The 27,317-nt window shown below is 43.7% G+C and overlaps 1 protein-coding gene across 2 annotated transcripts in view; it reads right to left on the bottom strand.

The window, feature by feature from the left end:
- Positions 1-27,317, bottom strand: part of RGS14 (regulator of G protein signaling 14) — a 164,928-nt gene that overhangs the window by 99,978 nt on the left and 37,633 nt on the right. The window contains exons 4-7 of one of the 2 annotated variants that reach the window (XM_040405545.1): positions 18,799-18,891; positions 17,547-17,690; positions 11,388-11,552; positions 10,087-10,216 (exon numbers count right to left, since the gene is read on the bottom strand). In XM_040405545.1, coding sequence (XP_040261479.1) covers positions 10,087-10,216; positions 11,388-11,552; positions 17,547-17,690; positions 18,799-18,891 — 532 coding nt within the window. The remainder of the gene's footprint in view (positions 1-10,086; positions 10,217-11,387; positions 11,553-17,546; positions 17,691-18,798; positions 18,892-27,317) is intronic. The other variant, XM_040405553.1, reaches the window with a different exon arrangement.

Genomic DNA, 27,317 nt, shown 5'->3' on the forward strand with positions numbered 1-27,317 from the left:
GGAGTGCCATAGATATGGTGGTATATATCATATATAAGTCAATAACGATGGTCATCATAAACGATACCACAAATGTGATGGTGTAGCTGATAGTGGCTTCATTAATAGTGGTCGGATCGCTGTGTACACACATCTATAAGATGTATCCTAGTTTGGCATGGAGTATGGAGATCTATACGTGCATAGTAACAATAATAACAAGCATGCACATATACAAACAGATGTGCCCACACCTGCACAAGCATGATGGACACAGGAGATATAAGCATGTACACAGATGTGCCCATATCACAACCATGTATAGTAAAAAGCATGGCCAGGGCAACCAGATGAGACTGGGATTGCTGGTCCCACATTAATTCAAACAATAGGAAGGAAAAATAACCAATGGATGATTAAATAGCTGAATAAGTCATAATGCAATAGCCTGAATGAATGGGGGAGATGCAGCGATTGATATACAGATGGTTCAAACCACTGTAGGATACAGACAGTGCCGACCGGAACGGCACAACTGGGGAGTGAGCCTAAAATGATTTGAATTAGCAAGGTGGGCATGAGGAGATGTGGAGCACATGGCTGCTGTTCTTACCTGTCGGGTCCGTGCTGGGGCTTGGAGCGCGGCCTTGCACGCCTGCTGGAAGGCGCGCTCAGAAGAGCAGGAGGGAGGGGGCGGAGCTTGAGATTGACAGCTGTTCAGTCTGTCGGCCCGGAGCTGTCTTAGTGAACAGCGCATGCGCTGAGCGCTGTGTGAAACGCTGGCTCTCTGAGCCACAGGGAAGGGATCGCTCTCAGGGGACATACCCAAAAAGGGGTGATAGCTAAATGGGGGACATGAGTGGGGGGGAGTGGTGTGGGGTGGTTTGGAGGCTAAGGGCTGGTTGGGTGATGTGACTGAGAGTATTGGGCAGTTGTGGACTGGATGATAAGGGAAATATGTGATTGGATGGACATGTAAGTGTGAATGTTGGTGGGGTGGGCACAATTGGAATGGGGGAGCATTTGTATTGCCCTGATATATAGATAACTGGTGTAGGGGTGATTATACAACATAGAGGGACTGGTAGGGGGCTGAGCCAGTGGGATGGAACTGGTGTATGGGTACGTGGGTATATATGGGTGATTGGGGGTAAGGGATGATGGCAGGAGGGCTGTGTGCTGAAGGGAAATAATCCTATGTAAAGGGTATGTCGACAAGAGGTATGGGGTGGATGGCAAGTGGCAGCTGGGGAAATTGGTGGTAGAGGACGTGTAGTGTGGTGATGGTAGGGGCTGCGGGAGATGTGAAGTGATTGGAGCATAGCTGATATGGCTGTGGGCTGATAAGGAAAAATGCATGACCCAGAGCTAGTGGTTGGGAGAGGACTGGTCAAAAACAGTTACTCTCCAGTGATTCGTTTAAACCGTAAGGTTCTATGGTTTGCATTTTGAAAATCCAAAACATTTCTTTCCGTCTCAATTTCTGGAATCTGTTTGAGTGGGTAACCGGAATTTGTTCAATTGGAGTTATGGAGAGGTTTGTTGGGTCTTTATTATGGACCTGGAGGAAATGTCTGGACACACCATGTTTGGTGTAACCATTTGAGATATTCCAACGGTGGTTATTGATCCTTTCTCTCAATGCTTGGGTGGTGCGGCCTATGTATTGTAGTCCGCATGAGCATTCTAATAGATAGATGATATAGCTTGAGGAGCAATTTAAGAAGGATTTTATCTCAAATTGCTCTCCTGTAGAGTTGCTTGAAAATTTTGAGATCCGAGAGGAAATATTCAAGCAACATTTGCAACGGCAGTGTCCACATTTATAACTTCCGAGTAGTTGGGGGAAGAAAGAGATCGGATTTGTTGTGTTCTTTTTGCAGTCCCGTAGACGGCTTGGAGCAATAATATTTTTAAGCGTTTGGGCCCTCCTGAATGTTAATTGGGGTTTTTGTTGAATGTGTTTTTTCAAAAAAGGATCCGCCTGTAAGATATGCCAGTGCTTATTGAGGGTATTCCGCAAGGTATTGTGATTGGTATTATATGTCGTAATGAAGGCAGATTTGAATTTTTCTGCGGCTTTTGAGTCACCTGGTTTGGTTGAGCATGAAGTGAGACACTCTGTTTGGGTGTACCCCTCAGCTCGCTGGTATGCTGCCTCTATAATTTCCCTAGGGTACCCTTTCTTTTGGAATCTTTTTTTGATTACTTGGCTCTGGTTTCTGAAATCTTCATCCTTAGTACAATTTCTGCGTATGCGCTTAAACTGACTGAATGGAATGTTGTTGTTTTTTTTGGAAAAACAACATTCCATTCAGTCAGTTTAAGCGCATACGCAGAAATTGTACTAAGGATGAAGATTTCAGAAACCAGAGCCAAGTAATCATCAAAAAAAGATTCCAAAAGAAAGGGTACCCTAGGGAAATTATAGAGGCAGCATACCAGCGAGCTGAGGGGTACACCCAAACAGAGTGTCTCACTTCATGCTCAACCAAACCAGGTGACTCAAAAGCCGCAGAAAAATTCAAATCTGCCTTCATTACGACATATAATACCAATCACAATACCTTGCGGAATACCCTCAATAAGCACTGGCATATCTTACAGGCGGATCCTTTTTTGAAAAAACACATTCAACAAAAACCCCAATTAACATTCAGGAGGGCCCAAACGCTTAAAAATATTATTGCTCCAAGCCGTCTACGGGACTGCAAAAAGAACACAACAAATCCGATCTCTTTCTTCCCCCAACTACTCGGAAGTTATAAATGTGGACACTGCCGTTGCAAATGTTGCTTGAATATTTCCTCTCGGATCTCAAAATTTTCAAGCAACTCTACAGGAGAGCAATTTGAGATAAAATCCTTCTTAAATTGCTCCTCAAGCTATATCATCTATCTATTAGAATGCTCATGCGGACTACAATACATAGGCCGCACCACCCAAGCATTGAGAGAAAGGATCAATAACCACCGTTGGAATATCTCAAATGGTTACACCAAACATGGTGTGTCCAGACATTTCCTCCAGGTCCATAATAAAGACCCAACAAACCTCTCCATAACTCCAATTGAACAAATTCCGGTTACCCACTCAAACAGATTCCAGAAATTGAGACGGAAAGAAATGTTTTGGATTTTCAAAATGCAAACCATAGAACCTTACGGTTTAAACGAATCACTGGAGAGTAACTGTTTTTGACCAGTCCTCTCCCAACCACTAGCTCTGGGTCATGCATTTTTCCTTATCAGCCCACAGCCATATCAGCTATGCTCCAATCACTTCACATCTCCCGCAGCCCCTACCATCACCACACTACACGTCCTCTACCACCAATTTCCCCAGCTGCCACTTGCCATCCACCCCATACCTCTTGTCGACATACCCTTTACATAGGATTATTTCCCTTCAGCACACAGCCCTCCTGCCATCATCCCTTACCCCCAATCACCCATATATACCCACGTACCCATACACCAGTTCCATCCCACTGGCTCAGCCCCCTACCAGTCCCTCTATGTTGTATAATCACCCCTACACCAGTTATCTATATATCAGGGCAATACAAATGCTCCCCCATTCCAATTGTGCCCACCCCACCAACATTCACACTTACATGTCCATCCAATCACATATTTCCCTTATCATCCAGTCCACAACTGCCCAATACTCTCAGTCACATCACCCAACCAGCCCTTAGCCTCCAAACCACCCCACACCACTCCCCCCCACTCATGTCCCCCATTTAGCTATCACCCCTTTTTGGGTATGTCCCCTGAGAGCGATCCCTTCCCTGTGGCTCAGAGAGCCAGCGTTTCACACAGCGCTCGGCGCATGCGCTGTTCACTAAGACAGCTCCGGGCCGACAGACTGAACAGCTGTCAATCTCAAGCTCCGCCCCCTCCCTCCTGCTCTTCTGAGCGCGCCTTCCAGCAGGCGTGCAAGGCCGCGCTCCAAGCCCCAGCACGGACCCGACAGGTAAGAACAGCAGCCATGTGCTCCACATCTCCTCATGCCCACCTTGCTAATTCAAATCATTTTAGGCTCACTCCCCAGTTGTGCCGTTCCGGTCGGCACTGTCTGTATCCTACAGTGGTTTGAACCATCTGTATATCAATCGCTGCATCTCCCCCATTCATTCAGGCTATTGCATTATGACTTATTCAGCTATTTAATCATCCATTGGTTATTTTTCCTTCCTATTGTTTGAATTAATGTGGGACCAGCAATCCCAGTCTCATCTGGTTGCCCTGGCCATGCTTTTTACTATACATGGTTGTGATATGGGCACATCTGTGTACATGCTTATATCTCCTGTGTCCATCATGCTTGTGCAGGTGTGGGCACATCTGTTTGTATATGTGCATGCTTGTTATTATTGTTACTATGCACGTATAGATCTCCATACTCCATGCCAAACTAGGATACATCTTATAGATGTGTGTACACAGCGATCCGACCACTATTAATGAAGCCACTATCAGCTACACCATCACATTTGTGGTATCGTTTATGATGACCATCGTTATTGACTTATATATGATATATACCACCATATCTATGGCACTCCAGCCTATTTTAATTAATTAACTTTTTATTTCCAAAAGTGACCCCAGCCCTATATGTAATTACACATGCGGCCACGCATGCGCTTGCATGTGTGTTTGCATGCATCCCCCCATATACACACATCTCTCTATGTATTTTATTTTATTTTAATTTAATTTATTTTAGTTTTATCACGTCATAATATTAATTTACTATACTATCAACTCCTTACCCGTCCTCATTTGTGTTATCATCTATGTGTGGACAATTTCAATTTCTCCGAACGACGCATTTTAGTGCTCTTGCGTTTTATTTGACTTGTATATGCGCACAGATTCCTACGTGCACATCTACTCCTAATCCATTTTTAACACGTGTATACATTTTATATAATGTCATTTATTTTTATTCTGTACCAAAAAACCTCCACCCCTTTAAACCTGTGATTTCCTAGACTTGAAAAAGGAGTGTACCAACTCCGAAACGCGTTGTCTATCATCAATAAAAGACCCCCTTATCTATCCACCGAGGTCGTGTTTTTGCGCCGGAAGGTATCAATTGGTGCACCACACCAGTGCACCATCAATCTTTTTCTGAACAGTGTCTGGGAGGCTGTGGTTGCTGCTGCACGCAATGTTGATGGTGAACAGATCAAAACACTGACAGAATCCATGGATGGCAGACTTTTGAGTGTCCTTGCAAAGAAAGGTGGCTATATTGGTCACTGATTTGTTTTTGTTTTGTTTTTGAATGTCAGAAATGTATATTTGTGAATGTTGAGATGTTATATTGGTTTCACTGGTAAAAATAAATAATTGAAATGGGTATATATTTGTTTTTTTGTTAAGTTGCCTAATAATTATGCACAGTAATAGTCACCTGCACACACAGATATCCCCCTAAAATAGCTAAAACTAAAAACAAACTAAAAACTACTTCCAAAAATATTCAGCTTTGATATTAATGAGTTTTTTGGGTTCATTGAGAACATGGTTGTTGTTCAATAATAAAATTAATCCTCAAAAATACAACTTGCCTAATAATTCTGCACTCCCTGTAGTATTTGCAGGCATTAGGGAGCAAAGTAGGGCACAATATTGGGTGAAGTAGCAAGATAACATTGTTGGGGCACAAATAGGGAGAGAATGATGGGAAAGTAAGTAACCCAAGATGTCTGAGTAGCAAACCTTGCAGAGACTAGATGTGGCTGAAAGATGTAATTTTGGTGATCTGCTTCCAATGGAGAAAATGAGGAAAGAGGGCATCTACATTAGAGGAGGCATCACTGGCTAGGCCATCTAAATATGTCTTTAGCACCAGGGCTGGGGGAATACTGTCAAGTATATCTATTTTCATAATTTGACTTGTGGCTGAGCTCTATGACCCATACCACCATACTACCAGTCAATATCTATGGCAACTACTTGATTGTGTGCTTGATTTTATGTGCATGTTTGTAATTGGTGTGGCTGAAAACCCCAACCTGAACCTAATAATTAGGACGGGTGACCATATACTATTATCCTAAATCATCTTGTTTGTTTGAAGGTATAACATCTGTTATAGTCACTGGAACATTTATCTCAAATGTATGTTACAACTTCCCTTTATTGCAATGCTATGTATCCTACACCTCAATGATTTATTTTTGTTGGGTGTTAATCAATATACAGTTGGATAGTATTCAGACCCTTAGATTTTTTCACATTTTGCTGTGTTGCAACCTTGTGTTAAAATAAACAAAAATTCTAGTTTTTCCCACAAATCTGCACTCAATACACCAGAATGATAAAGTGAAATTAGAATTTTAGAAATGTTTGACAATTAATTAAAATGGAAAAATAGGCATAAGTATTCAGACCCTTTGCTATGAGACTTGAAATTTAGCTCTGTGGGTTTCTCATTTTTCATATTTGAGATGTTTATACGCCTTGATTGGAGTCCACCTGTGGTAAATTCAGTTGATTGGACATGATTTGGAAAGGCACACACCTGTATATATAAGGTCTCACAACTCACTGTGCAAATCAGAGCAAAAACCAATCCATGAGGAGGAAAGGACTGCCTCTAGAGATCAGAGACAGAATAGAGTGGAGATGCAGATCTGGAGAAGATTTCAAAAACCTCACCAAACTAAGTAATCAGGGAGAAGGCAATTGGTAAGAGAGGTGACCAAGAACCCAATGGTCACTCTGGCAAAGCTCAAAAGATGGAAGAAACATCCGGAAGGTCAACCATGACTGCAGCACTCCACAAATCTGTACTTTATCTCAGTGGCCAAAAAGAAGACTCTCTTCAGTAAAAGACACATGAAAGTTTGCAAAAAAAAAAGCACTCTCAGACAGTGAGAAACAAGATGAAACTTTTTAGCTTTCATTCTAATCATCATTTTTGGAGGAAACCAGGCACTGCCCAATATTATCCCTATTGTGAATCATGGTGGTGACAGCATCATGCAGTAGGGGCGTTTTTCAGCAGCTGGAACAGGGAGACTGAATAGGTTTGAGAGAAAGCTGAATGGAGCAAAGTAAAGAGATATTCTTAATGAAAATATGATTATCACGTCTGATATGGCAGGTAACAGACGTGCAGCACAGAGGGGAGGGAAGGGGAGAACCCTTTCACTAGGGAGAGGGAGGAGTGGTGATTAGAGATGTTGCGAACATCAAATTTTCCGTTCGCGAACGGCGAACGCGAATTTCCGCAAATGTTCGCGAACGGGCGAACCGGACGAACCGCCACAGACTTCAATAGACAGGCGAATTTTAAAACCCACAGGGACTCTTTCTGGCCACAATAGTGATGGAAAAGTTGTTTCAAGGGGACAAACACCTGGACTGTGGCATGCAGGAGGGGGATCTATGGCAAAACTCCCATGGAAAATTACATAGTTGACGCAGAGTGTGGTAAATTAAATTCGCAATGCGATTAATATAGCCTGTATTAATCGCATTGCGATTACAACTTAGAGCTGGGTTCCTAATGGTTGTATTGCTAGAATATAACGAAGATTGAGAATATAGTGCTACATTCGCTATATTCGTCAATTCTAGCAATACAACCATTAGGAACTCAGATCTTAGTTGTAATCGCACTGCGATTAATACAGGTTATATTAATCGCATTGCGATTACAACTTAGATCTGAGTTCCTAATGGTTGTATTGCTAGAATTGACGAATATAGCGAATGTAGCACTATATTCTCAATCTTCGTTATATTCTAGCAATACAACCATTAGGAACTCAGATCTAAGTTGTAATCACAATGCGATTAATGTAACCTGTATTAATCGCATTGCGATTACAACTTAGATCTAGTGGCGTTGCAAGGGGGGTGCGGTGGGTACGGGCCGCACTGGGTGACACCAGTCTGATGGGGTGTCACCCGCGGCCCACCGGAGCAGGAGTTCTCACTCACAAGTTCAACTTCTAAACTTCGCAAGCAAGCAAGCACGTCGCGCCGTCACGTGGTAAAGGGGGACAGGGGGGTGACTCACTGCAGCCTGGTGAGTGGTGGGGTGCCGCGGCAGCTGCCCTGCAAGAGTCTCTGGTGCCGGGAGGAGGAGGTAGGTATAGCGGCTCTGACTTTATAGACCAAATTATTTTAATAATACCCCAATAATAATAAGTTAATAACCTAACCCCATTCATAAATTACTAGTGGATTATTATAGAGATGGCCCCAGGCCAGGAGACATAAGGGGTTGGGTTGAACTGTGGGCTTGGGCCACCCGGCCACATTTACTAATCTTTGCTCAGGGGGGCCCTCATAAATATAGACCCACATGGTGTGGACTGGTCATTTTTACTAAGGAATATAGTTTAACCATTTATGTGCAAAAGAGAAAATAAGAAGTCAGCTCCAATCAGATATCTGCACATAGACCAAGACTCTGGGTCTATGCAGATATCTGATTGAAGCTGACTTAGTGACTTCTTTTTTTCTCTTTATCTCTTTATTATGGCTTCGGGGGGGGCAGGGTGACACCATTTTCTACCACACCGGGTGACACCAGCCATAGCAACGCCACTGCAACCATTAGGAACCCATCAAAGTTGAATTCGCAATGCGATTAATATAACCTGTATTAATCGCATTGTGATTACAACTTAGTCAAATTTGTGACACTGCAGCTTCCGAATGAATATAAAATGGATGCTGTCCAGGAGGTGGGAGGGTCTGAGAGGGAGGGTATGATGCTGATTGGCTGGAATGTGTCTGCTGACTGTGAGGTACAGGGTCAAAGTTTACACAATGATGACGAATAGGGGGCGGACCGAACATCGCATATGTTCGCCCGCCGCGGCGAACGTGAACAAGCGATGTTCGCCGGGAACTATTCGCTGGCAAATAGTTCGGGACATCTCTAGTGGTGATGCCTAACTCACCTAGCACTGGCAACTGGCTGCCCTGATGTCCCTAGAGGGGCTGCTAACCCGTACGCTGATCGCGTGCCTCGTCCCTGACTTACCCTGTAATAAGCCCTAGGTAGTGAGTAGGGTGGTGGGAGCACTAGTCATCTCCACTGAAACCTAGGGTAACAACAGGGAAAGGACAAACAATACAAACACCACAAACAGTCCCAGAAGGGAGACAACAAACAGGAGAGAACTGGAGATCCGACAGCACCAGTTCCAACAGCTCCACAGCAACTCCAACTCCACCAGAGGTCAGAATAGAAGATCTGGAAAGAAGGTCTATATCTATAAAGGGAAGCATAAAGTGAGAATATATAGTAGCTGGGAGTGGCTGACAGAAAACAGCTGAAAGGAAAAACTACAGATTCCTAAATGGGACAAAAAGGATCACAAACCTAAGCAGGAAAACCTAGACTGGAATCCATTCCCACCACTAGGTCATAGAGCGATCTCTTGAAACCGTGCAAGTAGCAACCCGCTGCAACCTTCTGACCCCAGGCACAACAGGGTCAGCGATAGGTCATGACACCCTCATAACACTGATCCAGTTTGCCCTGGACCTTAGACTGGACTGAAGGTTTAACTTCCAAAAAGGCAATGACCCTAAGCACACAGCCAACACAACACAGGAGTGGTTTAACTCTGTAAATGAGTGGCCTATCCTGAGCTTAGACTTGAATCCTAAACATCTCTGGACAGACCTGAAAATGGCTGTCCACTGACGATTCCCATCTAACCTGACAGAGCTTGAGAGAATCTGCAGAGAAGAATGTTAGAAAATCCCCAAATCTAGGTGTGTAAACCTTGTGGCATCATACCCAAGAAGACTGTAATCACTCTGTACAGCCTCTGTAATCACTGCCAAAGTACAGTAAAGGGTCTGAATGCTTATGTCAATGCATTATTTTAGTTCTGTTTTTACTTTCTCATCATGAAAGGTTCTGAAGACTTTCTGAACACACTGTATAGTAAATTATTGGATGTCCATGCTCCTCTTAAATTATGCCATTTTTGCAGAAGAAAAGTGGCCATCAAAAATATACAGTGCTTTTGTAAATGTCTCCATTCATAATAGCAGTTTTTTTTGTTACAGTTAATCAGCATCTAAAAAGTAAAATATTAGAATACATTAAGTTCACCTCGCACATTTCCTCTTCGATCTTTTCTCTTGAAGGACCTACTGTTTACTCTGGAACCATCTGTTAAATTGTCTAATCCGGATGCCTCAACACCAATTGGTAATGATGTCCCAGGTCTTAGTTTCTTTTTCTTAAAATAAGAAATAGAAAAAATGTGATCTTTTTGTCTTTGAAAAGTTTCCTTTATTTACAAGAAGAATGTTCATGGCCATTTGTCAGTTTATTGATACATTTCCAGGAGTGATAACAAAAGAAATTACCCCACACACAGTTCTGAGAAATAACACCATTTTATTTGGAAGTCAAGTTTTTACTAAAACAGACATGTTACTACAGCTAACAGGTGATCTTTGAAGGGTTAGGCTACTTTCACATCTGCGTTTAAATTTTCCGGTATTGAGATCCTGCAGTCGATCTCAATACCGGAGAAAAACGCTTACGTTTTGCCCACATTCGTCATGGCTATTTTAGAGATGAAACAGCCGGATCTGCTATGCATGTGCAGCCCCCTCTCCTTTCCCGTCTGTGCTCAGTGGGGCCCCTTTCCTGAGACAGGTAGAACCTGGATATTTTAGACATTTATGACACATCCTACAGATATGCCATAAATATGTCTCCAAATGTTTCCAGTAAGCATCTCTAGAAGTGTTCTGACAGGTATAGCTCTCTTCAGAATTGCCCTTCTAAGGCCTCATTCACGCATACGTGTACCACGGTCCGTGAAAACCCGTCCTGCCGTCCTGCTCAGTGCACGAGCTCACGGCGTCATTGGTTGCTATGAGGCTGTGTGCTTTGTGCTGCCGCCACTGTACAATAATACACTAGTATAGATCATACGAGAGTATTACTGTACAGCGGCGGCGGCATGAAGCGCACGGCATCATAGCAACCAAGAACGCTGTGCGCTCGTGCACTCAGCAGGACGGCAAGCCGAGTTTTCACTGACCGTTGTCCACGTATGTGTGAATGAGGCCTTAGGGGCAGCAGATTTAACTAAAAATTAGTCCCATGTAGCTGACTACCATTGATTTTGCATGTGCATAGATTTCTGCCAACCCTAGTCATATGAATAGGACAGTTTGTATCATGGCATTGTTTGCCTCTTAATTGCTTTTATCTCTGGTCATTTGTGGTATTTTTTATATATTTCATATTTTTTTTATTTTTTTGGTCCTCCATCTCATGCCAACTTTGTCTCTCTCTCTCTTTAGTTGTTTTGGGCATGAGGGACTTGTTTGTACCCTACATTATTTCAGTAGTGGAGCCTGCCTATTTCCTATACATTAAAAATTGTAGATTACCTTTACTGCCCCAGAGGTGATTGCAGTGCTGCCTGAGCTTAGACGGGTAGGTGACAAATTAAGGTTTGGCAAAGGGCGTCCTTCCACCTCTGACAACATGCACTCTTGATACAGCGGGGATTTAACAAATCGTGCATAGCTGTCAAACTTCATCAAATTGAAGATCTGTCATTAAAAAAAAAAAAAAATAGCAAAATCAGAACTAGTGATTTTATTTCTTTGCTATGTTTCCAAGGACAGATCGGAAAAATAAAGAGTAATTTCTTGCATATCTAAAACTTATACAACAGGAAACATTCCAAATGTTCAGTTAATAAGCATTCAAGATCCAAACAGTTCCTCTGATAAAGGCCTCATGCACACGACAGTTGTTTTTAGCGTCCGCCCCAAAAAACTGATGCGGCATCCGTTTTTTTTTTTGAAGGATCCGTTTTATTACACAGATCCCTTTTAATAAATGCCGATCCTTGTCCGCAAATGTGAAAAAAGTAGGACATGTAAATTTTTTTTTGCTGAAGGGAAATACGGACAACGGACGCGGAACACAAACGGATGAACTATCAGCATTTTTTTGCTGACTGCTGACCCATTGAAATAAATGGGTCCCCATCCTATCCGCAAAAAAAATGTAACGGAGGCCGAGAAAAACAACTGTCGTGTGCATGAAGTGATATGAATTTATCTGCACATCTGCAAGATCAGTCCGATTTTGTATTCTATCTGTTTCTTCCCTTTCTGCTTCTGAATAGTGACAATGGGAAATGGTAAATCTTCCTAGTTATTTGTACATACTGTAAATGCCTGTATAACTAGGCTGATCGGTCATTTGGCAATATGAGAAATCTCAGTGACAACCAGGATCTGTTAAATCTATAATTCCAGTTTCTGTGCTCCGTGCCCGTGCTGCGGACAGCATACGGTGGTTAAGCAATACACGGTGAACCAGCCCTGTGCATTCCGCAAATGGCGTACCCAGGGAGGGGCGGGGGGCAGTCTGCCCCGGGTGCCGGCGCTCATGGGGGTGCCAGGCCCAGAAGCAATGAATGCTTCCATCAATACAGATGGAAGCGCTCATTGCTGGAGCGCTGACGCCCACATACTGCGACATGGCACGGAAGCGCATAGTTCCCTGCCTGCCCCGCCGCCGATCACCGCCATAAGCTTCAGGCCTAGTATGCCTAAGGCCTATGCGGTACTGAAATCCCATCGTGCGCGCCTGTGCGGGACTTAGCAGCACAGTAAAGTGTGCGCGCCTTACTCTGCAAGCAAGCGCCTAGACATAGGTGAGTATTTAGCTTTTATTTATTTTTTATGTGCCAACTTTGGGGGACACAGGAGGACATGTGGGAGAAAAAAAAATTAGGGTGGGATACTGTGCGGGGGCAAATTATTATGGGAGGGATTACTATGTGAGGCAATAATTATGGGAGGGATTACTATGTAGGGGGGAAATTACTATATGGGGCAATGTGAGGGAAACTACTGTGTGGGGCAAATTACTATATGGGGTAGTGGGGGGGCAGTGTGGGGGAAATTACTGTGTGGGGGCAGTGTGGGGGACACTACTGTATGGGGGCAGTGTGGGGGAAATTACTGTGTGGGGGACACTACTGTATGGGGGCAGTTTGAGGGAAATTACTGTGGGGGAGCAATGTGGGGGAAACTACTGTATGGGGGCAGTGTGGGGGAATTTACTATATGGGGCAATGTGGGGCAAATTACTATATGGGGGCAGTGTGGGGGAAATTACTGTGTGGGGGCAGTGTGGGGGAAATTACTGTGGGGGAAATTGCTGTGTGGGGGCAGTGTGGGGGAAATTACTGTGTGGGGGCAGTGTGGGGGAAATTACTGTGTAAGGGAAGTGTGGGGCAAATTACTGTATGGGGGCAGTGTGGGGCAAATTACTGTATGGGGGCAGTGTGGGGCAAATTACTGTATGGGGGCAGTGTGGGGCAAATTACTGTATGGGGGCAGTGTGGGGCAAATTACTGTATGGGGGCAGTGTGGGGCAAATTACTGTATGGGGGCAGTGTGGGGCAAATTACTGTATAGGGGCAGTGTGGGGCAAATTACTATATGGGGCAGTGTGGGGCAAATTACTATATGGGGCAGTGTGGGGCAAATTACTATATGGGGCAGTGTGTGGGAAACTACTGTGTGGGGGCAGTGTGAGGGAAACTACTGTGTGGGGGCAGTGTGAGGGAAACTACTGTGTGGGGGCAGCGTGGGGGACATTGCTATTGGGGAGGCACTGTAGGGGCAATTCTATTATTTCTAGGGACACTATACAGGGATTATTGCCTGGAGCACAATATAGAGTGTTATTAATACTGGGGGCACTTTAGGGGACTTTATATCTGCTGTAGACACTATAGGGACATTTGGAGTAATTTATCAAACTGGTGTAAAGTAGAACTGGCTTAGTTGCCCATAGCAGCCAATCAGATTCCACCTTTCATTTTTGACAGCTCTTTTGGAAATCCAGTTCTACTTTACACCAGTTTGATAAATGATCCCAATTATGTCTACTGGGGATCACAATTTTTTCAGCAGTATAGTACCTGGGGCATTAGGGGGCACAACGGGCACAGTATTGGGGACAGCAGCAGGATGACACTGTGGGGATACCAGGATGGGGAGGTTGATGGAAAAACTGAGTAATCTAACGCGTCTGTGTTACAAACTCTGTAGAGACGAGATGCGGCTGAAAGAATTTGTCATGGTGGTCTAACGGAGGAGAAAAGGAAAGAGAAGGTGTACATGACAGGAGATGTCCCTGGATGTAAGAGGTACGTGGTCAAGTATTGGGGGAAGGTGCCAGAGAAAGGACCCGCCCCGGGTTCCAAACACCCTAGGCATGCCACTGCATTCCGCATCACGGATGCGGACCCATTCACTTGAATAGGTCCGCAAATCTGGAGATGCGGTGTGGAAGCACGGATGGGAACCCCACGGAAGCACTACGGTTCCGTTCTGGGGCATGAGTCCTTAACCAAAGAGAAAAATTGTGTCTGGTAAAACAAGACCAAGAAAATTTTCTTCTGATCAGTGCGGGTTCCAACTTTCGGATTCTATGGGTCAGTTCACGTAAAGTTTTTCGGCGCTGATTTTGAAGCGTTTTTTGCCACAAAATCAGCTTCCAAAGAAGCCTCAAAACAGCCTCCAATTTATTTCAATGGGAAGCCGCACTTGCTTTTTTTTCACGTGGAAAAAAATAAAACGCATGCCCTATCTTGGGGTGGAATCCGCGCTTAATCTCCTATTGAAGTGAATGGGCAGCATTAAAAACAGCCCCATGTAAGTTGTCCATGTGTGTGTTTTTGTCCAAGCTCTTAGGGCTCATGCACACAAACGTATTTTCTTTCTGTGTCCGTTTATTATTTTTTGCGGACCATAAATGGAAACGTTCATTTCAATGGGTCAGCAAAAAAACGGAAGCTATGCACGTATGCATTCCGTTTCCGTATGTCCGTATTTCTGTTCCGCAAAAAAATAGAACATGTCCTATTATTGTCCGCATTACGGACAAGGATAGGACTGTTCTATTAGGGGCCAGCTGTTCCGAGGCACACAACCGTATGTGTTTTACGGTCCGCAAAATACGGAATGCACAAAACATCATCTGTACTTTTTGCGGATCCATTTTTTGCGGACCATAAGGCCTCATGCACACGACCGTTGTGTGCATCCGTGGCCGTTGTGCCGTTTTCCGTTTTTTTTCGCGGACCCATTGACTTTCAATGGGTCCGTGGAAAAAACGGAAAATGCACCGTTTGGCAGCCGCATCCGTGAGCCGTGTTTCCTGGCCGTGAAAAAAATATGACCTGTCCTATTTTTTTCACGGCCAACGGTTCACGGACCCATTCAAGTCAATGGGTCCGTGAAAGAACACGGATGCACACAAGATTGGCATCCGTGTCCGTGATCCGTGGCCGTAGGTTAGTTTTTATACAGACGGATCCGAAGATCCGTCTCCATACAAACTTTTTCAAAGCTGAGTTTTCACTTCGTGAAAACTCAGAACCGACAGTATATTCTAACACAGAAGCGTTCCCATGGTGATGGGGACGCTTCTAGTTAGAATACACTACAAACTGTGTACAAGACTGCCCCCTGCTGCCTGGCAGCACCCGATCTCTTACAGGGGGCCGTGATCAGCACAATTAACCCCTTCAGGTGCGGCACCTGAAGGGGTTAATTGTGCTGATCACGGCCCCCTGTAAGAGATCAGGGCTGCCAGGCAGCAGGGGGCAGACCCTCCCCCCCCCTCCCCAGTTTGAATATCATTGGTGGCCAGTGCGGCCCCCCCCCTCCCTCTATTGTAATAATTCGTTGGTGGCACAGTGTGCGCCCCCCCCCTCCCTCCCGCTATTGTAATAATTCGTTGGTGGCACAGTGTGCGCCCCCCATCGGCCCCCCCTCCCTCTATAGCATTAACAACATTGGTGGCCAGTGTGCGGCCTCCCATCTCTCCCCCCCCCCCCCCCCCCCATCATTGGTGGCAGCGGAGTTCCGATCGGAGACCCAGTTTAATCGCTGGGGCTCCGATCGGTAACCATGGCAACCGGGACGCTACTACAGTCCTGGTTGCCATGGTTACTTAGCAATAGTACAATAGTAGAAGATTCATACTTACCTGCTCCAGGCTGCTGCTGCGATGTTAGTGTCCGGCCGGGAGCTCCACCTACTGGTAAGTGACAGGTCTGTGCGGCGCATTGCTAAATGAACTGTCACTTACTAGTAGGAGGAGCTCCCGGCCGGACACGAACCTCGCAGCTCCCAGGTAAGTATGAATCTTTACTATTGTACTATTGCTAGTAACCCGCTGCCACCAATGATCGGGGGGGGGGGGGGGGGGGGGAAGATGGGAGGCCGCACACTAGCCACCAATGTTGTTAATGCTATAGAGGGAGGGGGGGCCAATGGGGGGCGCACACTGTGCCACCAACGATTTATTACAATAGAGGGAGGAAGGGGGGGGCACACTGTGCCACCAACCATTTATTACAATAGAGGGAGGAAGGGGGGGGGGGCACACTGTGCCACCAACGAATTATTACAATAGAGGGAGGAAGGGGGGGGGCACACTGTGCCACCAACGAATTATTACAATAGAGGGAGGAGGGGGGGGGGGCCGCACTGGCCACCAATGATATTCAAACTGGGGAGGGGGGGTCTGCCCCCTGCTGCCTGGCAGCCCTGATCTCTTACAGGGGGATATGATAGTACAATTAACCCCTTCAGGTGCGGCACCTAAGGGGTTAATTGTGCTGATCACGGCCCCCTGTAAGAGATCGGATGCTGCTAGGCAGCAGGGGGCAGTCATGTACACAGTTTGTAGTATATTCTAACTAGAAGCGTCCCCATCACCATGGGAACGCCTCTGTGTTAGAATATACTGTCGGAAATGAGGTTTCACGATCTCACTCATATCCGGCAGTATATTCTAACATAGAGGCGTTCCCATGGTGATGGGGACGCTTCAAGTTAAAATATACCATCGGATTGGAGAAAACTCTGATCTGATGGTATAAAAGGGACTCCAGACTTTACATTGAAAGTCAATGGGGACGGATCCGTTTGAAATGGCACCATATTGTGTCAACGTCAAACGGATCCGTCCCCATTGACTTGCATTGTAATTCAGGACGGATCCGTTTGGCTCCGCACGGCCAGACGGACACCAAAACGACTTTTTTTTCATGTCCGTGGATCCTCCAAAAATCAAGGAAGACCCACGGACGAAAAAACGGTCACGGATCACGGGAAAACGGAACCCCGTTTTGCGGACCGCAAAAAAATACGGTCGTGTGCATGAGGCCTAAAACACATACGGTTGTGTGCATGAGCCCTTTGGGTGTGTTCCGATGGAGGATTTTGTTGGCAACAAAGTCCTTCCTTGTACAAAAAATTATGCATGACACTACCTACACCTGGAATCCCCACTGTAAATGTTCTTCATTTCCATTGCTGCATTTGTTTTATCTGTGGATATAACTAGTTAAATGGGTGGTCTGAATGCATTTCTGCAAACCTTACAAACCTTATGAATGGGATGGCTGCAGAAATTTCAGCTACACATATGCCGCAAGTAAAAATGGCGATAAACTGGCTTATTTGAGGAAATTCGTAGGAAAGATACCCTACCATTTGAGTTACCTGCAGCTGCTGAACTTTAAAAAGGTCAGGGGTTGGTTTCTCCAGCATCTCCTCTGTAATAAGCGCCTGCTGATCCACATTGACTGGACACAAGGAAGTACTGGATAAATATTCATTGTATATCTGCCGAGACTCCTGCAAAAGCTTCAAAACAATGTGGATTATTCTTAACACGTCATCTGATATGTGATATATAGTGGGCAATTCCCACAAACTTAAAATATATAGAGAATTTTTAAATTCTCACATAATTACTTTTGAACACATATCTTTAAAATTTCCATCTTGACACACCCAGGAAATCTTTCATGTTGTATGAGGTTCATTCACACACAGGCTAGCCACACGAATCCACAAAAATGGAAATAAAACCCTCTACAAAAGAGCACTGACTTCATACCTAATGGTAGCCATGATTAATAAATTAGTAAAACTAGAGCTCTATTAGAGTGAATAGGATTTTGATGCGCACCCTGCTGAGCTGTGCCTCATGAACATCTTAGCAGGGAGGTTACTATGACAGCCCTAGGAAGACTCAGCAGGCCCCAGGCTGTCATGGTAACTTATCAGAGCTCTGTGATTTCACTGCGGGGGCTCCGATCAGAAGACAGAGAGAGCTGCATCCCTCTGCCTTATCTCACAGATTCCACAACTGCTGTTTATTGCAGCATCTTTGGGGTTAAATGACAGGGTTCAGCACGATCGCCGTTCCCAGTCATTGCAGCGATCCAGCAGCCCGCTCCATACAATTGCAGGCACATAATGCTGTGCATGTATGGCATTATGCGTTAAGGGGTTAAAACATATGACTCGGACCAAAAGCAATAGCTGATGCGTTACATACTTACTAGTCTTTAGTACTAGACATAATGACACTTACTGTAGGTCTGAAATGCATCAACTATCTCAGTTGATCTGTTATATATTTTTTTATTCATAATTTTTTTTTTCCTGTGCTGGCCATCTGCTTTAGTGGGTTTAATTCTAGCAGATCGTGGACCTGTGTGCACAACCATTGGTAAACTTATTATTTACTACTGAGTTGTACTTCACTACACACAAAAATGTGTCTATTGTTCTGTCCTACAGATATATATCATATTTAAAAGTAATAGCCTTGCTAAATGTATACTACTATTTTGCTAAATTTATACTGTTACTTTGTGTACCATCAAATTTTTACACCACATTTGGGCAAAAAACATGTCCAAATTACAAAAAAATATGTATAAGAAAATGACCACGTTAATACCTCCTCAGTATCATCTGCTGGAATGCTCTGGTACTTTTCACATGATTTCCAGAAGTATATATTCTCAGCACTGTATTCTTTCTTTAAAAATTCCTACAGAAAGGGATATCAGATGTGTAATTGGATTACATAATGAACAATCATACAGTTAACAGACAAGAATGTGACAAACTACCCAGCATTCAAGGCCAATTCCCACCCTTTTATAGACCTCCTGTGGTAACTGGTGGCATTAGCGGTATGTAGAAATGCACTGGTTAACATGCAATGATGAGTAGACAGTGCATTTGTTGCTGACAACTAACACCAGTCTACTACATTCATGTACACAACTATTTCTATTTTAATTGTTTCTTAAAGAAGCTAAGCGTCAGGTATCCCATACTTCTCAGCCAGACCAGTTTTAGCTTGTTGACTCTCCTGCCATGCAGAACAGTAAGTTGACAACATGGTTTCCTCCCCACCGTAAATGTGACAACCTGGTGGAAGCATTAACCACAATCCTTAGAAGACAAGCTTTGGGCATTTATTCAGAGGTCTTATCTTACTCATACACACACAGTTCTGCTGCATACACACCTGACAAATATCTCCTGCACTGCTGGAGGATGCACCTAATGTATGATGAGGAGCAGGCCTCCCCCATCTAAAACTCCCCCACTATTTTTAATAAAAACTCACTTTTCTTTACACTTACAAGCACTTACTGTCTTCCTGGTTTAGCCCCTCTCACTCGTGACATCAAAGGTCCTTCAGCTGTAGTTTAATCTGCCCTTTTTTTCTCCTTTACTGTAGTGTGGAGACCTTCAAGATGAAGAGGGCTGTGTTTCTAACACACCCCTCTATGTGCTGAATGATCGTTCAGCCTCTTCCCCTGCCTGAACTGATCAGTGCTGGGCAGGAGAGGGAGAAGTGTGCAGACGCACAGCTCTCTCATTGATTCCGCAAAGCAATGTCGTATCACTAAAGGGGTTTTCTGAGAGTTTTTTTTTACTGATCAGTGGGGTTCCGAAACCCGGGATGTGTATCTGCTGTTTGAGAAGGCTGCAACATTCGAATTAGCCCGAAGCCTTTTCCAGCTTTACCTAGGCCATGTGATATCATGTTAATTGGTCACGTGGCCGAGGTGCAGCTCAGCCCTATTGATGTGAATAGGGCTGAGCTTTAATACCACACACAGCCACTATACAATGTACGGCACTGTGCTTGATGAGCTGAGAGAAGGCCACGGCGCTACTGCTAGCTTCTGTGTCTTCTCCAAAAAATTGTACGTACCCCAAGAATGGTATCAATAAAAACTAAAGTTCATCCCACAAAAAACTAATGCTGTAATGTCAAAACCAAAAAAACCTGACAGAATTGTGTTTTTCTTTTTTCAGTTTTACCCCACAAAGAATTTTTTACAGTTTCCCAGTACAAGAGATTGGCAATTAAAATGGTACCATTAAAAAATGCACCTTGTCCCACAAAAAATAAGTCCTATATGGCTATGTGAACAGAAAAATAAAAAGTTATCGCTATTGAAATGTGGAGAGGAAAAATAAAAATGCAAAAATTGAATTAGGCTCAGTCTTTAAGGGGTTAGGCTGACTTAGATGTTGTGGTGGTAAAATCTCATTTTCGCAACTATCATGCTACCTCAGGAGTCTCCTATGGAGTCAACAACTTTTTCCCCACAGGTAAACTTTGAGGACATATAACCTCACTGACCTGTGATTGTGCTGTGACCATCTCACAGAAAAAATTCATCATGGACCTTTAGTTTTTATAATACCAACCAAAAAATGGGTCTATTATTTTTTTATTGCAGCTTGAAAAACTAAGATTACCAACAATGAAATGTTTCATCTAGAGTAGACACTTATGACAACTGCTCCAATTTGTACATAGAACAATGCAATTAAAGTACTTGATAGGTGCGTAAATTATTACAGATGTGGACTGATTAGACACTGGGTCTTGCCACAGGAGGGCATAAAAGTGCTTCCCTGTCGCTCTACAAAAACACTCTCAGAGTCTACGTTTGGGTAGTGTACCTCTTGGTAAAGAATTGTTGACTGCTAAAATGCCACTACAACACACTCAAAGACATTTTGACAAGTTGACAGACTTGGACTAAGAGAAGCACGATGGTCATTTTGATGAATTGCCCATGATCTTGGCCATACTGACCTAGCTGTTAGTTGGTGTGTTGGGAGCAGTAATTATGTGAGGGCACACACACAGCGCACAGGCAAATGGAGGTATTTATAATGCATGACTTCAACTGCCCAGATTTAGACTGGGAAACTGAAACCTATAAATCTCATAAAGGAAACAGGTTCTTAACTCAAGGCAATTATCGTTCCCAAAAGACAAATTCGAAATAGAGGAACAGCCATACTGGACTTAGTACTAACCAATAGACCTGACAGAACAGAGGTGCAAGTTGGGGGACACCTGGGAAATAGTGACCATAAAATAATAACCTTCCAATTGTCGTTCAAAAAAGTGTTTCTTAGGGGAGGCACAAAAGTGCTGAACTTCAGGAAAGCTAAATTTGACCAGCTAAGCGTAATGGTGTATCACGCAGCGCTGGGTGGGACTTCCAGGAGTACACATAGCGGGCGCCATCTTTAAAAGGTGCTGTATGTGATGTAAAAAGGAAATCAACGATTGACTGCTAATATTTATACCCATCGTGATTAGTGAGGTGACGGGTAGGATCACAATTTACCTCACGATTGCCCTCTAGTAATATCATCTGTGCTCATTTAGATTATCTTGCTAGTTGGTCCTCTGAGGCATATAGCCATCTGGATAGAAACATGGCATGTCAGGCAATGCTACGGGCACTATAGGGTCAAGATCCATATCTAGGGTGAGGTTCCAGATGGGGTTACCCTTGTCAGGGCAGGTGCTCCATGGTTAGGCTTAGTAGCCTCCTTTCCTTTATACAGTATTTTTCAGGGTTATCTGGGACATTATCCCATACAGCCACACAGGAGACCCAACTCTGCATGCTATGCCAATAGATGACACCCTAGGACAAAATAATATGACCATGGTATGCAAATGCCAGATGGGTAAGAAGACACCTTTGTGTACCTTATAGGACCTTCTGTTGTGGTTGTCTAATGGTGGTCAGGTTCAGTCTGGCATATTTTCACCCTTGCACCAAAGATAGGGTATATTGTAAATAATTTTCAAGAGCATATAGTGGTTTTGTTTTTGTGACCTACACTTTTTCATTTTTTTTAAATAATATTTGGTGTGTTACATTTATCATTGTAAATTACAAGTTAAAGGGGTTGTGTCATTTCAGACAATGGTGGCATATCACTAAGATATGCCACCATTGTCTGATAGGTGCAGATCCCACCTTTGGGACCCGCACTTATCTCTAAAACAAAGCCTAACACGAGGCCGGCAAAGTGGTGGCCGGCGGTGCCTGGTCCAGCCACCACCAAGCCTTCCTATTGGCCCACCAAAAATCGGAATCCCCATAGAAATTAATGATAGCATGCTGTGCTTGCACGGCCAGCACTCCATTTATTTCTATGAGGTCGACACATTGATTGGACACAAGGAAGTATTGGATAAATATTGATTGTATATCTGCCGAGACTCCTGCATAAGCATCAAATCAATGGGTACATTGAGGGAATTATTCTAAGCACGTCATCTGATATACAGTTGCAAAAAAAAGTATGTGAACCCTTTGGAATAATATGGATTTCTGCAAAAATTGGTGATCTAATCTTCATCTAAGTCACAACAATAGACAATCACAGTCTGCTTAAACTAATAACACACAAAGAGTTGAATGTTACCATGTTTTTATTGAACATACCATGTTAACATTCACAGTGCAGGTGGAAAAAGTATGTGAACCCTTGGATTTAATAACTGGTTGAACCTCCTTTGGCAGCAATAAGTTTAACCAAACGTTTCCTGTAGTTGCAGATCAGACGTGCACAATGGTCAGGAGTAATTCTTGACCATTCCTCTTTACAGAACTGTTTCAGTTCAGCAATATTCTTGGGATGTCTGGTGTGAATCGCTTTCTTGAGGTCATGCCACAGCATCTCAATCGGGTTGAGGTCAGGACTCTGACTGGGCCACTCCAGAAGGCGTATTTTCTTCTGTTTAAGCCATTCTGTTGTTGATTTACTTCTATGCTTTGGGTCGTTGTCCTGTTGCAACACCCATATTCTGTTGAGCTTCAGCTGGTGGACAGATGGCCTTAAGTTCTCCTGCAAAATGTCTTGATAAACTTGGTAATTCATTTTTCCTTCGATGATAGCAATCCGTCCAGGCCCTGACGCAGCAAAGCAGCCCTAAACCATGATGCCCCCACCACAACTCAACTTTGGTTTCATCTGTCCATAGAATAGTTTGCCAGTACTGCTGTGGAACATCCAGGTGCTCTTGTGCAAACTGTAGACGTGCAGCAATGGTTTTTTTGGACAGCAGTGGCTTCCTCTGTGGTATCCTCCCATGAAATCCATTCTTGTTTAGTGTTTTATGTATTGTTGATGCGCTAACAGGGATGTTAGCATATGCCAGAGACTTTTGTAAGTCTTTAGCTGACACTCTAGGATTCTTCTTCACCTCATTGAGCAGTCTGCGCTGTGCTCTTGCAGTCATCTTTACAGGACTGCCACTCCTAGGGAGAGTAGCAGCAGTGCTGAACTTTCTCCATTTATATTTAATCACAGCTAAGACGATATCCCGTCAGAGGGAATAATAACCACAGGTGGTGTATAATCCAATAAATGTAATCACAGGGAACGACCTGTTTAAAACGTAGCCTTTAATCTAATTCAGACAGAAAATAACAAAAACTCCCACAAACATACTTAGAAAAGAACAAAGAGAAGATATATCCTTGATGACATGGAAGATGATACTTGTAATCGTCCAAAAAATACGGGTCAGAGATGGACGGAATGGACAGAGATGGAATCTGATCTGTCCCTATTCCTGGCCCTGGGCTAGGTAGCCCTGCCTAAGAACGGAATAGCCGCCCTGATAAGGACGATCCCGTGTTCTGGAACCTCCTTGTGAAACCTGAATAGACCCTGTAATCCTGGTGGATCCCTACTGTGGGGTCTGCTCTAGGTACACAAAACAAAAAAACAAGTATAGATAAACAGTATAGAGAGCAACAGGCCAACCACACTCATGAATGCTCAGTGGTGTGGGTGGAAAGTTGCCAATAATAAATATGTCATAAAGGATGCACAGGCAGCCACAGGTATGGCTATCTATGAATGTGCATCATCAAATGGACGATATCACTGTGTAGACCCCACACACCAGAATCAATGTGTGACGTCAATACACCATGAGTCGCCGTTCACATTTGTACATATCAGTGTATAATTGAGATGTATATACACGTACGGCACCAGAAGCACTACATATATTAGTATGCAATCAGGTGCCAGTGTCCCAACGCGTTTCATCCTGATTGATTTTCGGGTTCCTCAGGAGACATATATCAAAGTACAATGCTGTTATTTGGCATCAATGAGAGGTAACCAAACCGTTGGTAGGGTCCTCAATTATGATGACACCATTCGACCAGATCATTCACTGGTCGCATTACGTTCAATCACCCAATAGCTTTAAGTAATCAAACACAGGGACCACATCAGGGGGCCTACGGAATATGCTATGGTTAGGGAGGGGCGAGACGATGTCCGGCCCCCTGCTCCATCTCTCAAGGGCGGGCTATTTAAACCGAGCAGGTTTCTCTGCTTAGAGACCTCACACACAGGACCAGTGAGGCACCACTATCTGTGAGTTCCTTGGATAACTGGGGGCTGATTCCTCCCACTTACAAAAGGTTGGTTTCTGGCCCTATATGGCATTTAATCTTGATTATCATTTATGTCTCAAACAGTGTATATGCGGGCTATGGCTGGAGTGACAGTGGACATACGATCATCTCCACAGACAGCCTGGGCCATCCTTGGCCGCATTTGGACACGCAAGTAGTATCTTGTTACTTGTTGGCCATGATATCACACATGGCATCACACATATGTGACTGTTTGTAGGAGGTTGTCACTCTGATTATTTACGTGGGAATCACTTACGCCTGGATATCTATGTGGACATATATCCACACTGGCGAATGAATCTTTTCTCAAGCATATTCCGTAGGCCCCCTGATGTGGTCCCTGTGTTTGATTACTTAAAGCTATTGGGTGATTGAACGTAATGCGACCAGTGAATGATCTGGTCGAATGGTGTCATCATAATTGAGGACCCTACCAACGGTTTGGTTACCTCTCATTGATGCCAAATAACAGCATTGTACTTTGATATATGTCCCCTGAGGAACCCGAAAATCAATCAGGGTGAAACGCGTTGGGACACTGGCACCTGATTGCATACTAATATATGTAGTGCTTCTGGTGCCGTACGTGTATATACATCTCAATTATACACTGATATACAAATGTGAACGGCGACTCATGGTGTATTGACGTCGCACATTGATTCTGGTGTGTGGGGTCTACACAGTGATATCGTCCATTTGATGATGCACATTCACAGATAGCCACACCTTTGGCTGCCTGTGCATCCTTTATGACATATTTATTGTTGGCAACTTTCCACCCACACCACTGAGCATCTATGAGTGTGGTTGGCCTGTTGCTCTCTATACTGTTTATCTATACTTGTTTTTTTGTTTTGTGTGCCTAGAGCAGACCCCACAGTAGGGATCCACCAGGATTACAGGGTCTATTAAGGTTTCACAAGGAGGTTCCAGAACACGGGATCATCCTTATCAGGGCGGCTATTCCGTTCTTAGGCAGGGCTACCTAGCCCAGGGCCAGGAATAGGGACAGATCAGATTCCATCTCTGTCCATTCCGTCCATCTCTGACCCGTATTTTTTGGACGATTACAAGTATCATCTTCCATGTCATCAAGGATATATCTTCTCTTTGTTCTTTTCTATGTATGTTTGTGGGAGTTTTTGTTATTTTATGTCTAAATTAGATTAAAGGCTACGTTTTAAACAGGTCGTTCCCTGTGATTACTTTCTCCATTTATAGACAATTTGTCTTACCATGGACTAATAACCAGTAAGGCTTTTGGAGATACTTTTATAACCCTTTCCAGCTTTATACAAGTCAACAATTCTTAATCATAGGTCTTCTGAGAGCTCTTTTGTGCGAGGCATCATTCACATCAGGCAATGCTTCTTGTGAAAAGCAAACCCAGAACTGATGTGTGTTATTTATAGGGCAGGGCAGCTGGAACCAACACCTCCAATCTCATATCATTGATTGGACTCCAGTTGGCTGACATCTCACTCCAATATGCTCTTGGAGATGTCATTAGTCTAGGGGTTCACATACTTTTTCCACCTGCACTGTGAATGTTTAGATGGTGTGCTCAATAAAAACATGGTAACATTTAATTCTTTGTGTGTTATTAGCTTAAGCAGACTGTGATTGTCTATTGTTGTGACTTAGATGAAGATCAGATCACATTTTATGACCAATTTGTGCAGAAATCCATATAATTCCAAAGGGTTCAGATACTTTTTCTTGCAACTGTATATAATTCCCACTAAATTAAAATATATACAGTATATAGCATTTAATTTTTTTATTGAACCATGGTTAAAATGTGCATTCATCCAAGTGCAATTCTCTTTTCTGCTGCATTTTGGTCCGATTATTAACTTATCCGTTTTTAAACTTTTCATGCATAAAGGTTTTCATAGCCTTTAAAGGGGTTGTTTCACTTCAGTAAGTGACATTTATCATGTAGAGAAAATTAATACAAGCCACTTACTAATGCATTGTTATTATCCATATTGCCTCCTTTGCTGGCTGGATTAATTTTTCCATCACATTGTACACTGCTCGTTTCCATGGTTACAGACCACCCTGCAATCCATCAGTGGTGGTCGTGCCTGCACACTAAAGGAAAAAGCATTAGCCTTTGTGAGCTCCCATGGTCCCGGCCACCAGAGAAGCTGATGCTTTTTCCTATAGTGTGCAAGCACGATCACCACTGATGGATTGCAGGGGGGTCATAACCATGGACACGAGCAGTGTATAATGTGATGGAAAAATGAATCCAGCCAGCAAAGGAGACAATATGGAGAATCACAATACATTAGTAACTGGCTTGTATTAACTTTCTCTACATGATAAATGCAACTTACTGAAGTGAGACAACCCCTTTAGGTTTTATTATGCCCCTATTGCATATACTGGATGTAGGGATTTCTTATGTATTCTCATACTGCATCATATGTACTAATTTGGAATTTTATTGTAAAAATGACATGGAAAAGGACTTAGAAATGTTAGTTGGCAGTAAACTTAACTGTAGCAACTAGACTTCAGTTAATCATGTTCAGATTGCTCTACACCTGATTTGTTTGAAAACTCTGTCTACAATATCTCCTCCCTAATGCGCTTAAATGTATGGGCTTCGCTGAGGCCTTAAAACTCTTGCTTCAAATAACGCAAGACTTGCTTCATCTCACGTTTATGACATTAC

This window comes from Bufo bufo, chromosome 1 (assembly GCF_905171765.1).
Source record: "Bufo bufo chromosome 1, aBufBuf1.1, whole genome shotgun sequence".
Taxonomy (NCBI): domain Eukaryota; kingdom Metazoa; phylum Chordata; class Amphibia; order Anura; family Bufonidae; genus Bufo; species Bufo bufo.